This window comes from Mesoplodon bidens, assembly GCF_964165515.1.
Source record: "Mesoplodon bidens genome assembly, chromosome: 4".
NCBI classification, from domain to species: domain Eukaryota; kingdom Metazoa; phylum Chordata; class Mammalia; order Artiodactyla; family Ziphiidae; genus Mesoplodon; species Mesoplodon bidens.
This window is the reverse complement of record NC_138160.1, coordinates 50,724,221-50,741,672: the sequence shown is the minus strand read 5'-3', so window position 1 is coordinate 50,741,672 and position 17,452 is coordinate 50,724,221. Positions and strand designations below refer to the sequence as shown.

The 17,452-nt window shown below is 36.0% G+C and overlaps 1 protein-coding gene across 2 annotated transcripts in view; it reads right to left on the bottom strand.

The window, feature by feature from the left end:
* Nucleotides 1–370: 370 nt before the first annotated feature.
* IPO11 (importin 11) overlaps nt 371–17,452 on the bottom strand; it is a 205,800-nt gene continuing 188,718 nt past the window's right edge. The window contains exon 30 of one of the 2 annotated variants that reach the window (XM_081233555.1): nt 371–1,800. In XM_081233555.1, the coding sequence (XP_081089681.1) occupies nt 1,636–1,800 (165 nt within the window). In that variant the 3' untranslated portion in view covers nt 371–1,635. The remainder of the gene's footprint in view (nt 1,801–17,452) is intronic. The other variant, XM_081233554.1, reaches the window with a different exon arrangement.

Here is a 17,452-nt window from a genome sequence, read left to right as displayed (position 1 = left end):
ACAGATAACCAACAAGGACCTACTGTATAGCACAGGGAACTCTGCTCAATACTCTGTAATAACCTAAATGGGAAAAGAATATGAAAAAGAATAGATACACGTATATGTATAACTGAATCACTTTGCTGTACACCTGAAGCTACCACAACATTGTTAATCAACTCTACTCCAATATAAAATAAAAATTTAAAAAAAAAGAAGTATCATATTAAAGAAGCTTCTGGTCTTTAAATGAAAAGAGAAACTGAAAGGGTAACTAGGATTTGCTACTTGAAGCACTGCCACCTGCTAGGTCAGAGTTAACATCAGAGTATGAAAGAAAACTTCCCTTCAAAATTCACTGGGCAATTTTTATGAACTCATTTTTTGTGAGGCAGGAAAAATAATCAGGCAAGCAAAGGTGAGGTATCTTTGGAAATTTTAATTTGGACCATATTTTCTTTCTTTTGCTTAAAACATCAAATACTTCCATTCACTTTGGGTTCCACAACTTACAAAGGGGCAGTGGGTTTCCTGCAGTTACATACTGTACCCAACTTTCTACAGAAAGATCAGACATTTTCCAATCTTGCTTTTGAGTATTTTCTTAAAAATGCTTTAAAGGTTCCTTACAGTCAATGGCAAGTAAAACAAAGTAAGGCTTTATTTTCTCCTTTTTCCCCATTTTTGGTACTGCATGTTGGAGGAATAAGGAAGGAAGACTTGTCACATCAGTGTTGGTACCCTGGGGATCGCTGCTGAGTCCTCCACGTGTATCCGTATCATCGAGGCCCTGATGTACCCTTGCACAGAGGAACCTGAGATGGGTAAGTGCTGATCAGTCTGTCACAGCCATTTCGCAGCACAGGGGGTCTGTGGCTGCTGGTTCCTGTCAGTGCTCACAGGGCTCCTGGCCTCCACGGGTAACAAAGGAACTAGGATCAAATCACGACCAGAGGTCTCCCACCTAGCACTGCAGTACCACAGGTTCACATCTGCGGGCCTTACAACGTACATTAAAGACTAAATGTAATTACTGAAAATAACACAAGAAAAAAATCCCATTACTAATTCCCATATCAAATTACTAGAATGAAAATAAAAGCATTTGTCTGATAAAACATGATTTCTATGTCAGATGAAAGCAACTCCCTTGCAAGATAATCTCAGTAATGTATATTTGTCACTATTCATATACTTTTGCCTGGTACACACATTTCTGTAATTGCATCATCTGAACAGGTTTGTCATTTTTTAAACTTGTAGTCTCATTAACTTAAAAAAGGGATAAGGCAGCCAAATTTAACTAATTTTGGTTGCATAAAAACATCTCAGACATTAGCCTTCTTCTTCTCAAGTGTTAAGAGCATATGATTAAAAGGTAACAGTTTCTTCTCTTAACAGGAAACTAAGCAGCTATTGTCAAATCTATCTTTAGTAAACACAGGGCCCTCATAAATATAAAATTAAATTCTTTTGAGGAATAGGTTTGTGATTTTAGGTATACAGGATTTACATTTATTCTCTGAATTTTGTAGTAAAAAAACGTGTGGTCTTCCCATCTTTCTTTCAATACACAAGGGATTTCTCCATCGTCTCAGCAGGCTCTCACAAACAGATGGCAGGCTGGTCATCTCAGCCACAGGTCACGTGCTCTCAGAAGCCCTGCAAAAACTCCTGTAGCTGGGTGACGATCTCGGTGTCCACTGTTTCCATGAGGGACTGGAAGCCTTGCTCTCCCAGCAGCTCCTGCTGGGCCTTGAGCTTCTCGTAGATGAACTGCTGCAGTGACACGGTATGCACAGGGTCCTTCAGGGCCAGCTGCAGGACAGAGAGGAGCCACACTGTGTCAGAGAGGCAAAGCAAGTTCCTCTTACATGTGAGTGACTCAATTCTTTGTAATCTCTTTCACAGCAACAAAATTGCTTCTGCCTCCCTTCTTGCAAGGGATTCTAAATGAGCCTCATTGTGGAAAAGTTTGTCAAAGAAAATTTCACTCAATTAGTCTAACCTCAGCTCCCTAGGGCCTCCAAGCATAGTCATCTGATTAGCCCAATTTCTCAACAGTTCATCCATGTAAAGAATCAAAACCTGGTGGAAAGTATCCTAGAAGCAACATAACATGCCAAAGAGCACTTAAACACAATTGTCCAGGGTTCCTCATAGGAAGATCAGGTACTTTATTGTGGCAGCTTAGTGAGGCCCTCAGGACTGACAGAGGAAACACTGCCCTATCCTGGATTGCTATGCTACTTATATACATGTATATTCTTATGGTTAAAAAAGAGAAAGAAAAATAATAAATAAAAATAGATTTTAACAACCCAAACACGTGCTCCTCCTCTTCCATTGGGATATTTGAAAAACAAAAGAAATATAATTAAATAAAAATAACCCATCCATCCACTTCCTAAAGATAACAATCACAACAGAGAACATTCTGGCCTTTTCTGTGCCTGTGGCATGCACATACATACACATAAATATACAATTAGTTCTGTTCTTTGCACTTATACTACCACACAAAAAATTCTACTCTAACACAGTTTAAGAATTCTAAATCAACTTATGTCATAATTTTTTTGTTATAGGCATGTTGAAGTTATCATGGTCTAGATTAAATACAATTTTAACTATAATTTTGCTGAATAATCTTTCACAAACACTGTTCCATGTTACAATCTATACAGGCTTTCCTCTACATTTCAAATTATTTCTTGAGGATATCTACCACTATTTCAGAAGGATTACTAGATTAAAGTGCATAGACAATTTTATGACTCCTGATATATATTATCAGGTTATTTTTCCTACAGTTTGTACCAACTTCAAAAGTATAAGAGTTTTCAGCTTGTGACACTGTTACCACTGGTATTATCAGTATTTAAATTCCTTAAAATCTAAGAATTGAAAAATAACACAACTTTGCTTTCAGCTATATATTGCTCTCATTATCAACAATGCTGAAAATGTATAAGGTTTTAAGTGCATGAGTTTCTGTGTGAGAAATTCTTCTCTTTCCTTTACTAAGACTCAGTTCTATTCTATGTAGATGAAGTAGCTGAGTCAGATATGCAGTTTGAACAATGTAAGTAGATTTTATTTTATTTATTTTATTTTTTAACATCTTTATTGGAGTATAATTACTTTATAATGGTGTGTTAGTTTCTGCTTTATAACAAAGTGAATCAGCTATACATATTCATATATCCCCTAGATTTTAAAATAATGACCACAAATAGAAAATGTAACTGAGAGGTAGAGACATAGGAGGTATGAATGTGAAATTAAACCCCTTATGTGAACATTCCAGAGTTACAGGATAAATCCAAGGCAGGGGTCATTTCAATACTCATTCTCCTGGAAGATGGATAGGAGAAAGAACAGCAAGAAAAACTGCAGACACAAAGCCCTAAATTCACAAGCCTGAAGATATCATTCTACAAAATGCACAGTAATTGAAGATGAACATTTAAAAATATCTACTCCCTTAAGCAACATGCAATAATGTTCGATATCATTTTAATTAGTAAGCAATAGACCTCTTAGTAAAGAGGATGTGAACTTTGTTGAAATATCAGTCACTAAAACCACCTGCTACAATGTGAGTGAAAAGAAGCTGAGCTTGAAGCTGATGTTCAACAAGTCACTCCCACTACTGAAACAAAGCTTAAGAGTGTGGTTTAAATGCTGTTTCAATTTGCTCTAAGAAACTGTAAACAGTTAACTTATCACATCTCCAGGCTTTAATTTCCAACAAACTAATAAAAAGGAAAAGTATCCCCATACTAAACCCCACCAGCTATGGCATAACACAACATTGGTATATATTTTTTAAGTGTATTGATCAGTCATTAGAAGATTAAAAGTATTTCTCTGTTTTGTAAGAAGAGTTGTGAAGGGAAGAAGGAATTAAAAAATACATACAGAATCTCCAATTACATACCTTACAAGATCTTAAAAAAAAAAAAACACACACACTACTTCTAGTGAAAAAAACTACACGTTCACAAATAAATGTCTGTTTTGGCTTCTGGCAGACATTCCTTAATCATGGTTATTAATACCTTCTTTTGAAGAAATATATAAAACAGACTGACCTAATGATTCCCTAGAGAAGAATTATCATTGCACATGCACTAAAAATCCAGATATCATTTCTTTGAATGCAATAATGCCTATAGGCACTAGAATTAAGAGACCCTGAAGTCACTAACAACATTTTCAAAACTATTACTTTTATGCAAATAATGGCCACCTAACATAATGAACTTAATTATCTGATTTAATGTGAAAAAATACAGAATGCCTAGCATGTTTATTTGGTATGTTCTTGAGAAAATAATTAGTTTTCTAACATAATAAGTAAACTATAAACAGGAAGATGTTGGACATTATACATAAACAAACATAAGAAGACTCTAAAAGATGGAGAGAAGAAGGCAGCACAGCACCCAAGGAACAAGATGGTGTTGAGGGCCCTTTCTTCTTGCCTCATAAATTCCAGATTTGAGGCTGAAGAAGCCAGCAACCTGGAAACACCAATGAGCACATACAAAAAAAGCTAAAACAAATAGCTTACTCTCTAGCCAAAGGACCAGGAAAGGGACCACAAAGCAAGACAAAAAACTTTTAGACAATAATTGCTCTACTTCAGCCAAACACCACAGAATAAACTGTGGCCCCAGTCCCACTGAGCTATTAGAAGGATTCAACCCACCTCCCATGTCTGTGGAGGTCCTTGGGGATCTTGAACTCTCCCCTTCCTCACCCAGGGAGGTATCAGTGGAGGCTTAGTGGGGAACATGGCCTCTTCCCCTACCTGGCAGTAACAAAAGTGGTACATCCACTTCTTCTGCCAGAGCAGTATCAGAAGAAGCCAGCTAAAACAGATTTAAATAAGATGCAGAGTCTCATAACACAATACCAAAAATGCCCAGGTTTCAATAGAAATCACTCACAATACCAACCAAAAGGACAGGGCATGGGCAAAAGGGAAGTGGATTTAATTGTAAAAGGGCAACTGAGAGGGCTTGTGCTGATAGAAATGTTCTGTATCTTGGCTCATTAACGTCAATATTCTGGTTGTGAAGTCACAGTTTCGCAAATGTTATCACTGGAGGACATGGACAGCAACAGTTTATAAACCAGAGAGATCATTAATCTGGCAGCCTCAACCACCAAGAATACACTGGGAGGCAAGGAATTAACTTCTGAAGGTGAATGACCAAAATAGTTTGACACCTATACGCCCAAATTTAAACAAAGTATTCATAGAAGAATCTTACAAAATCAAATTATTTATTCTTCTTTCCCACACATTTCTAACAGGTGTGATTACCTTTGTTTAGCTGCAGGTTTGCTTAGATGCACAAATCTGAGGCGATAAATACCTGCTACAAGGAAAACAAAAGCAGCAATACTGAGGCTCAATTGACAATATGAAAATATTGGGGATAATGGGAAGAAAGAGAAAACTATTAAAAAACAGATCCAGACTAGATACAATGTGTGGTATTTTGGATTGAATCCTGCAACTAAGAGATTAGTGGAAAACTGGTGAAATTTAAATAAAGTCTGGAGTTTAGTTAATACTAATATACCAAAGTTGGTTTATTAGCTTTGATAAATGTACAATACTAATGTAAGATGTTGATATTAGGGAAAACTGAGTGAAGGGTGCATGAGAACCCTCTGTACTACCTTTGCTATTTTTCTGTAAACCTAAAACAATTCCAAAATAACAAGGTTATCTATCTTTATGCCAGTACCATACTGTTTTAATTACTGTGGCTTTGTAATATATTTTGAAGTCAGGAAGTGTGATGCCACCAGCTTCGTTCTTTTTCAAGACTGTTTTGGCTGGCTATTCAAGATCTTTTACGGTTCCATATGAATTTTAGAATTGTGTTTTTCATTTCTATAAGAAATGCCATTGGGATTCTGATAGGAATTGCACTGAATTGGTAAACTGCTTTGGGTAGTATGGACATCTTAACAATATTAAGCCTTCCAATCCATGAACATGGATATCTATTCGTTTGTGTCTTTAATTTCTTTCATGAATGTTTTGTAACTTTTCAGTCTACAAGTCTTTCATTTCCTTAGTTAAGTTTATGCCTAAATATTTTAATCTTTTTGACGCTATTGTAAATGGGTTTTCTTAATTTCCTTTTCAGCTAATTATTAGCATATAGAAAACACACCTGATTTTTGTACATTGATGTTGCAACCTGCAGCTTTGCTGGATTCATTTATTAGCTCCAGCAGTTTTTTTTTTTTTTTTTTTTTTTTGCGGTATGTGGGCCTCTCACTGTTGTGGCCTTCCCATTGCGGAGCACAGGCTCCGGACGTGCAGGCTCAGCGGCCATGGCTCAGCAGCCATGGCTCACGGGCCTAGCTGCTCCGTGGCATATGGGATCCTCCCGGACCAGGGCACGAACCCACATCCCCTGCATCAGCAGGCGGACTCTCAACCACTGCGCCACAGGGAAGCCCTCCAGCAGTTTTCTTAATGGTGTCGTCAGGGTTTTCTATATATAAGATCATGTCATCTGCAAGAGCAGACAATTTTACTTCTACCATTTCAATTTGTATGCCTTTAATTTCTTTTTCTTGCCTAACTGTGTGGCTAGGATTTCCAGTACTATGTTGAACATGCAGGGCAATGGAAATGAATAGAGAGATCAGAAATAAATGCACACATATAGAGTTACCTATAGATCCTCAATAATGGTGCCAAGAATGCACAGTGGGAAAAGGATACTCTCTTCAACAAATTGTGTTGAAAAACTGTATATCCATATGCAAAAGAATGAAACCCTCATCTTACACCACACATAAAAATCTACTCAAAATTAATTGAAGACTTAAACATAAGACCTCAAACTGTAAAACTTTAGAAGAAAACACAGGGGGAAAGATTCATGACAGTGGCCTTGGCAATGATTTCATGGATATGATATCATAACCAAAACACACATGCAACAAAAGCAAAAACAAACAAGGGAAACTATGTCAAACAAAACTTTAAAAAGCTATTTAAAAAAAAGGATTCAGACTAAAAAAGTACATACCTCTGTGGCCATTTGGCTGGGGGACAAGCTGCCCTAGACACCTCAATTAGCTGACACAAATGTTCATTATATATATACAGAATGTCTAAGCAGCAAGACTTGAAAGCTTATTTTCAAAATGAGAAAAACTGACAACCCTAAGCTTTGAATGATATCCAAAGCTGATTTTTCTCATGTTAACGGCATCAGTAGATGCCACTAGAATACAGACTTCCAAGTTCTTGGTTTGTTCTCTCTCTGTTGCTTCCATATGCCTAACCCCCATTCTTGCCCTTCAAGAAAGCACATGATTATTTAAGAAATATTTCCTTTAAAATGGTTATGATAACATTAGGAACCTTATAACAGGTTTCAGTTATTAGCAGAAGATAAATAGCTAGAATTCCTGATTCCAGGGTTATGCTTAATAAATGAAGTGCTAAATAACCTGACTTACTTCAAAAGTACATACATTGGATTTTAATAAGCAAGTCCGGTATTCCCTGCTTCTGAAATTATTACTTGAAGACAGAACGGTTCTGTATGGTTCTATACAGTTCAGAATGGTTGAACTGTATATGAGGTCCTTCTGTTGGTAACTATATAGCCTTCTGACCTACAACAATTGACCCATAGGTGTTTAATCTTTAAAGCTGGTATAAGATTTTTAGCTCCTGAGGTGCTACTTACAAAGATGTATATTTCTTGTTCTTTGAGATTTTTATTCCTTAAAACTAAAATATATTTCACTGCATTAATCTTCAATTTCACCCAGCAGATATTCAGTAAAGCTGAATCTTTTATTTTTCTTAGGTTATGGGGCATATTGTGTAACTGCTCACTTTTCAAGTCTCCATACAACCTATGATAATTTTCAGAAATTATTTACTGTAACATTTTTTCATATGTTATTTTGCTAAAGAGAAGAAGTTTCCTACCTTAGAAAAATACAGAAGATCTTGTTTAGAATAATATACTTTCTATGAAACCTGGTAGATTATGTATAAAAACACTAGCTACGCAACAGGCCAAAAATATTAAAGAAAAATTTGCTTATAACAATGTATAACCATGTGGTCTTCAAAAATTCCGTAGTTTGATGAAAATATCTTTTGTTTAAAATTATCTTCTTTTTTGACCTCTGATTGTTTCACCATAGCTAACTCAATTTCTAAAATATATCTAAAACGTCTAAATTTCTTGGAATCTCTTAGGATATAAACGCTTTTTTTTTTTTTTTTTTTTTTTTTGCTGTATGCGGGCCTCTCACTGTTGTGGCCTCTCCCGTTGCAGAGCACAGGCTCCGGACGCGCAGGCTCAGCGGCCATGGCTCACGGGCCCAGCCGCTGCGCGGCATGTGGGATCTTCCCGGACCGGGGCACGAACCCGCGTCCCCTGCATCGGCAGGCGGACTCTCAACCACTGCGCCACCAGGGAAGCCCTATAAACGCTTTTAATTTGGTGGCTTAACAAAGAGTTTGAGGCCTGCAGATGGCAACCAGAACCCACCTCATTAATAGGGCTTGGCAATGCAAATTTAGTCACTAATTACACCAAGTGTGAAACCCAAATTCCAAGGGAGCCACCTGAGATTTTTACTTTATTCTATTTTTAAATGTATTTTTATTTTAATCACTGTTGTGGCTGTTCCCTGAGGAATTTAAACTACAATTTCTATCTGATGAGCTTGTAAGTAAAGGAACTATTTACACTGCTATGTCTAGAAAGACTGGGACCCAGACTTAATGAGATAAAAATGACATCACACACCCATCTCAGTGACAAAAACTTAAATTTCAACTTAGTTATTACCTTGTAACCTATGTTTTCTGATACAATTATTATTCTCTCCACCAGTCCTAGACCATTACTACTTGGGTATTTTTACTCTAGTTTCAATTTTTTTCTAGTTATACCTTTCATTGTAGGGTGCATCAACTCTTTGCAAAGTAAGCTTAAGAGAAATGCAGAATTTAAACAATGAGCCCAAGTATTTATTTCAAGTCTAGCTCTGAGGAACAGAACATCTGCTTATTTCTTCACATTTGTCTCAGTATGGAATGTTCTTCATGAGAGCAATGAAATAGAAATCAAAATATTATATTTATATTTACTAAACTCCAAACACAAGCAAGGCATGTGCTAGGCACAGGCTAGGTCCTTCACCTATAATATTTCATTTAAAACTCACTATAAGGAATCTTAAGGAGGCAAGGGAGCCTTCAGCAATTTAACCAAAAATCCTTAAAGAACAGTGGTTCTCACCCTTGGCAGCGCACTGGGAATCATTTGTGAAACTTTAAAAAATGATGACATCTAAGTCTTACTTCTACAAATTCTGATTTAACTGGCTTCAGGCACCAGGATTTTAAAAAGCTCTCCAGGTAATTCTGATGCACATCTAAGTGTTACAGAAAAATTTGGAAAAACCAGCTTTGAGGACTAAGGTCTCAAGTGAACCTAAAAAAAAACTCTATATTTTTACATTTAGTAAAATAAAAGAATACAGGTAATAGACTAAATAAAACATATGAAACTTAATTCCCATTTACCACCATCTATTTCTAGAAACTCTTCAGGGCTTCCTTTCTCCTTTAGTTTCAGTGAGGCATTTTTAAATTCCTTTTGCTTTACTGTATGCATACTAGGCAATGTCAGCGTCTTTCTTTTTTTTCTCAGTCTGATTCCTCCACCATCCCAAAGTTTAATGCCCTTTGACGTTTGGTTTTTGACTCTAGAATTCACTATCCAGTGGTATGTTTGTGTTTAGTTTTAAAAAGTTATTTTTTAACATGTTAAAAGCTTACTATTATTCTATTCCTATTTCAACAGAAGCTTTGCCAGGGATAAATGGTGAATTTAATGCTAGATTCAATTTGCTAAGGGTAATTTATATTTTTGCATCTATTTTTATAAATCTAAAAATTTACTGTTTTTCTTTTTTCTGTTTCATTCTTTTCCTGACAATTCCCACAGCTTTCTAGGTTTTAGAATAGTTCAACCAGCACAGCATTACCTGTTCCTTAAATTTTGATACTACAAAAGGAAGGAAGAAAGAAAAGAATGAAGGAAAAAAGGGAGAAAGAAGGAGAAGAAAATGGAGGAGGGAGAGAGAGAAGGAAAGCTGCTGCTAAAAGGATGTCATTAGAAAAGTTAAACGCATTAAACTGCTTATTTTAATTGATAGTACATTCCAATAAAACCACTTGTAAAATGAGCATATAAACGTTACTGAGTACTGGGGGAGGGTGTTTTATTGTTCTTTTTTTTGAGGAGTGGGGAGGCAATTTAAAACATTTCTTCCATGGCTATTATACATCTATTTCTACCTGGTCCTAAGTTTTTTGGGTTTTGTACTTTTTTTTACATTTTACTTAAAAATTGTCCATTCTGACAAGATTTTCCATTGATTAGCCAAGAGCTGCATGTATAACTCCTGAAGTTATATGTGTCTTTATCTCTAATACTGATATTTATATTCACTCCCCCACCCCTTGATTGTGGCTCACCAGAGTAGCAGCTCATGGAGATCAGGTGGGCAATGGAGTTCTTTTTTAAGCTCAGGTCCATCTCACAGTGGGACCAGTGGGTTGCCCATCTTGTGGCTATTTCCCAGTTCCAGAATGTATAACTGGAACACACATACTTAGCATCTGGAAGAATCCCCATATTGGGTTCTAGGTTTCCTAAGGTTGACTTTTGCTTTTTACTCACAACTTGAAATGAGTTTTGGGTTGATTTATTTTCATTCTTTCTTGTTTGATAATAAAATTACTTAAGGCTATGTATAATTTAGTTGTACCCACATGTTTTTATGTGTAAAAATCTCAGTGGAGTATGTCACCTAATTAAAAATTGCAAGCTTCCTCTTTAAGATATCATTTTAAAAACTTTATGTGACCAATATTTTTCTCAACAATTGCTTAATTTCGGGTTTCACTTCATTGCAGTCAGAGAATATGACCTGTACTATTTCTACTCTGAAAAACTGGAGGTATTTTTGTAAACCTCGAATATGCTCTTTTTTAAATGTTTTATGAACATTTTTTTTAAATGTATGTTCTATTTATAGGGTAGAATTTTTATTTACAGCTACTAAATTAACTTTACTGATTATATTATTCAGATTTGTCACTACACAACCACTAGAAGATCCTCTTAGGTTCAACTTAACATACATAGGATCACAAGACTACTATAGGCTATCCTTAGCATCAGTTTACTCAGAAGGCCATGGGAATGACATGATATCGCAAAATGGAAATGTGTAGAAAGATAAATTTTGCACCAATAAAAATGTTATGATAATAGGTGTATTTTTAGAACCCTGTAAAAATATGCTGCCTTTTAAAATGACCGTTTTCATGTTTTATGAAAGCATTTCTACTATAAACCAATTTTAGCAATAAATTAAGCTAAATTTACTGTGTAAATTAAGGACTATCTCCATTCAATTTCCAGCAACAGAGTTATCTCTTTACATTAAAAAAAATTCTAATACATAACTAAATTAATAAATAAGAGGAAGATGCCCTCCTTCCAGTCATCTTAACATCAGAGTAAAATGACTATATAACAAATGACTATATAACAAAGTGTAACAGAATACTGAATTTAATAACATCAATGTTATTAAGTTAGAACAGCCTGCTAGATATCTAAATATGTTACCACTTAGCAATGCCTCTGATTCTACTTCCTACTCAAAGATATTATTAATATTCATGTTTGTCCAATCTGTGACATAATATACTATAAAACCAAATATGTGCCATAATACATTGATCCAATTATATGTAGTTTCCAGGTGATACAGAGAATGGAAAAGATTTATAAACAGAAACAGTGAAGAAAACTCAGATGAGATTTTCTATTTGCAATCTAAATGCTATCTTTGGATATGCTGTTTTCTGAATATCATTTATTTCTGTGTATAACCTTATTAAAGGGACTGAGAACATCAGAGTGAGCCATCTATAGGCAACACCAGCTCCCTTCTCTCTGCTTATTGCTCCAACTGCTTCTATGGTTCCAGGGAGTGAGATCACTGAGCAAATATTACAAGAATCTCTACTTTCCTGATAAGATGCTCTACAAGGTCAAGCTATCAGGTAAAGGATCAAGTGTAAGTGCTATAAACAGGAAATTCCAAAAGAGAACTTTTAAAGCCAAGAACGTTTAATAAGGAGCCAGTCAGCGCCCTCAATCTACTTCAAAAACTGGGATTATCATTTATCAAATTGTAAACCATCAATAATTTATAAAAATGACAGAATATGATGGGAATGAAAACTTCCCATTCTGACCATCTGCTGATATAGCAAAAGTGTTAAGAGAATTTGAAGTATTTTAAGACCTGCATTAATTCACTATTTCTGTGAAGGGAAAAACTGTTCTGTGGCTGTTTAACCTACATTTGCTGGAGTACCTGAAATGATCTCATACATGATTTAAATTACATTGTGTGTTTATTGTAGTAGGCATGCTTGGCACAAAACAAAGGAATAACTGCACAGCAGTGCCTCCAGAACTGAATTATCTGTGGAAGTCAAGTGGAAAATTAAAAAATCAGCAACACTATGATTAACAAAGATTTAACACTATGATAAGTTTTTAGAAAACAACACAATTCAAGCATTTCAAAGTGTCTGTCCCACTATTACCTTTTAATGTTGGAGTTTAAGTCTCAGAGAACCAAGCCTATCAACATTTGTTTACATAAAAACAGTAATCACAACCAGAATATCTACAATACCCATCAGATTTAAGACCATAAATGATCTTGTACCAGTCTCTGAGAATTACGCTTGTTCTTTATTCAAGGAATAAATTCATAGTGAAATGAAACAGGTAGAGTTTTAGAAGGAATTCATCAACACCTAGTTACCAAAGGCCAGATCTTTCCTGAAAAAAGGTCACCCAAATCTCCAGCTCATATTAACTGCTGACTTATACACGTTTAAGAAATTTGCTACCACTAGCACCTAATTCAATGAAAAGTTACTGAGAATCCATCTTGTACCATTCTACATCCACACCCTGTATGTAAAACGTGTTTGGGAGGTAGGGTGGAATTAAGGTAACAGGAAAATTAGTGGTGTGATAAATTTTTATATTAAATGGTAAAAAGCTGCTGCATAAAATGTCCTTTGGAATGAGGCAGCACTGTGTGTATGTGTGATGAAGGGAGGAGATAAAGAGAGAAGATGGGGGAGGTGAAGAGGGTGCTGGCAGACAACAAAGAGAAGATATTTCTCTCAGGTATCCAGGTCAGAAGAAAGCTAGCTGGTTATGTGGTACATCCAATGGCATCGGTATTCACTGGGTGGAAGCAGTTAATCTGTAGTTAAATGAATGGCGTAGGAATGGAGTAGGAAAACACTGTCAAGTTCTCTTAGCAAGCATAACACTGCAAGCCTCTCCCCAACTGTATGGCTAAGCACAATCTCAAACCTTTTCTTACCAAAAGTTTTCTGCTCTCTTTTTTCATTTACTGAGAAATTTTTTAAAAAGCCATCAGATGGTAAATTTCTTTTAAAATACATATATTGGGTTGGCCAAAAAGTTCGTTCGGGTTTTTCCAAACGAACTTTTTCGCCATCCCAATACATCTGGTCTACAATGAAAATACAGGAGAATAGGATTTGCATGAGAAACACTGGCGTGATAACCAACTTAGTTAGAATATATAGGTATTCTGTAAAATAGCCAATAAGTGATTTTTTCCCCAAATAATTGAGTTTTACAACAACAACAACAAAATGACAAAGTGAAAAGATCCCCTTTTATTTAGAGAAGCTCTTGACAGGATGCATTATAGTTTTTTTGAGTAGAACACAATTTTGTTTATAAAAGACAAAACCATTTATAGCATGCACTTATAGCTGTTCAGTTAAAAGAAAATCTGTGGATTTTTGGTGCAGTGGGCCCCACAGGTGGCAGCCTGTCAGGGATGATAAAAGGTAAGGGCTAATGGAGAGGCTGCATGGTTAATAGTTCTGGAGCTTATGGAAATGAACAAAGGAAACAAAGAAGAGAGCCTATAGTTTGACAATCAGTCACATTACATAATGGCCATTTTCTTAAAGAAAAAAAATGAACATCTATAAAATTCATATGTAAAGTATGCTAAGGAATTATGAGACAAATATCTATACTTTAGTTCAAAGGAAAGGGAAGAGTTATTAATAAGCAAGGCCTTCTACCCATGAAATGTGAAATGTAACAATGAAAATGTGGACATATTTCTGGAATTCAGGGTTTATACCCTAATTCACAAAATTCAAATGGTACCTGAAGTTTCATGGTCCACTGTCATTTATGCAGTCATAGCAGATGAATAAGCAAATTCGTGGTAGAATATGGTTGTACAACAATCTCCTACAACACAAATCTCACCAGGTCACTCCTTTGATGACAACTTTTTAACGGCTCCCTATTCCCACCAAATAAAATCCAAATTCCTAGCTTTCTATGGCTGCTGTAACAACCACAAATTTATTACCTTCTGGTTCTGTATATTAGAAGGCCAGAACAGTCTCACCGGGCTAAAATCAAGGTGTGTCAGCAGGGCTGCCTCCCTTTCTGAAGGCTCCAGGGGAGAATCTGTTTTCTTGGCTCTTCCAGATCTAGAAGGTTTCTTCCTCCATCTTCAAAGCAATAGCAGGTTGAGTCTTTCTGACACTGCATCATTCTGACCCTCTCCCTTCTGCCTCCCTCTTCACTTTTTTTTTTTTGCGGTACATGGGCCTCTCACTCTTGTGGCCTCTCCCGTTGCAGAGCACAGGCTCCGGACGTGCAGGCTCAGCGGCCATGGCTCACGGGCCTAGCCGCTCCCCAGCATGTGGGATCTTCCCGGACCAGGGCACGAACCCGCGTCCCCTGCATCGGCAGGCAGACTCTCAACCACTGCGCCACCAGGGAAGCCCTCCCTCTTCACTTTTAAGGACTCTTGTGATTACATTTGGCCCACCTGGATAATCTCCCTTATGATCAGCTGATTAGCAACCTTAATTCCACTTTGCTGTGTAACAAAACATAGTCATAGATGATACAACATATTCACAGGCTCCAGGGACTAACTAGGACATGGATATGCCTAAAGATGAGAAAGAGATTATTCTGCCTACCACACTTATCATATGGTATACCAGGCCCTCTACAACCCACCTTTTTATTGACACACAGTAAGCAGCTAAATAAATGTCTGAGTGACACTCCTGCCACTACCCACAGCGCAGTGAAATAAAACAAAGAATTACTTGTCCTGAGTATTACAGGATGTTTAGCAGCATCCTTGGCTCCTACCCACTAAATGCTAGTAGCACTTCTCTGGCCTTGTGACAATAAAAAATGTCTTTCAGACAATGCTGTAAGTCCCCTGGGGGGGAGGGCAAAATTACACTCAGTTGAGAACCACTATTAAACAAGGATCTACTGTTTGTACGTAAAAGTAAATGTAAACCTACTTAATTCACACAATGACATAAAGCCATTTTGACTAGGGTTAAGAAAGTCATCAGTTTCTTCATTTCTTCCAGCTCAGTAAGAAAGTGTGGGGAAGAAATTAATTCTGGTTTAAGTTAAAAGAAAGTTATAACTAACACCTGGATAGTTTCTATAACAAAATCTTTCCTCTTTTATATCTGTTTTTATTTTAAAGTAATTTATTTCAAGGTGACAGTTCCTGAAAAATCCAATGACTTATTAATATGATCTTCACAGAAAAAAGTACAAAATTGTGCAAAGCTGTTTTAAATCATTTCACTTTGCTAGGGTTTATGTAAAAATGAATTAGAGTGGCTAGGATATAATGAAATCTGTATTATTTAATTTGTAAATTCTTTAGTTAACAAATCCTCTTTCATCAGAAGTGATATTTTATTTGTGAACATATCACTTTATACAGGAGAATTAGATCATTTTAATTGTTTTAAATTAATATAAATGGACATGTTCTTTCTCATATTTTCTTCATCGGACTCTGAATCATGGTAGCACACCCTAGCTTTTGGTATAAGCTATGTCTTTATTCACATCACACAGTTAGGGTGAGACAACAAAGAAGCAATTGCTTTCAATGCACTGCTCAAAAGAACTAGCTGGAGTATGTATGTATGTGTATATGTATGTATTAGACTGATCTAAGGAATATTCTAAAAGGAAAATAAATCTGCAATTCTTAGCATCAAAATAGCCAGTCTTATGCCTCTGACTTTCAAACAATACAGTTTTTGCTGTTTTCCAGCATAACTCTTTCCCACTTCAGACCAAGGTAATTAACAATTATTTAGTAAGTGTTCAGTTTACCTTAAAAGTTATATTATGGTGAATTTTCAAGTAAAATATCCTTAGAAACATCATTAATGACTATTAAAACACATTGTTAGGCTACAGTAATTAAAATAGGCAGGGTTATAGACTACAATTTGGAGTCCTGAAATAAATCCATGTTAATCTGGCAACGGAGAATCTGATTGATAAAGGTGGCACTTTAAAACAGTAAAGACAAGACAGGTTACTGATTGATTTTTTGACACAAGCCATATGTGTATGTACGTGCGTGTATGTATTTATATATTTATATACATAGACATATATATACACAAAAGCTGATGCTCTACTTCACTCCTTTATCAAAAAATTTCCACTTAAAGATTTAAATGAAGTAAGCCCATAAAAACACAAGAAATGATTTCTTAAGAGTGGGGTAGCCATTCCAATCACTCCATAAAACCACACACAACAAAAGAAGAGTTTGAAAACAAAGTCAAAAACCAAAGAAATGCTGTCAAATTAAAGAGATGAAAACAACTACCACGGAAAACTCAATATACAGTGATGATCTCTCAAAGAGCAGTGCAGATCTGGATTGATCATGTCCTCAGAAAATAGCACTTCATCTTTCAGAAAGAGGGTCAAATGAAGTGAAAAGAAAAAAAACCTCATGGATAGTTGTGAGGGGAATCTGAGAAGTGAAGCCGAGACAATTTGCAAAACTGTACCAGGACTCACACAACAGAAAAACTATCCTAAACCATGATGTGCAAGACAAGCAATCTAAACCCATACTATTTTACCACAGCTCATTTAGATCCACATATTCCAAGACAAGAAAGCTGACAACTGATCCAATGGTAACTGCATTGAACTCGTGTTAAAGGTAAGACCAATGACTGACCCAGCAAATTGACTGGCTTACAAGTTCTGACCAATCCCTGACAAGACCATTCTGTAACTAAACTCCAGCTCCCTAAATCCTATAAAACTCTTCCTTGATTCATTCACTGTGACACATCCTATGGTTCCCCATGTGTACATTCTCCCTTGTAGTAACAAGCTAATAAACCTAACTTTGTTCCTAGTTTTAGATAGATATATAGACAGATAGATAAATAGATAATAGATAGGTAGATAGA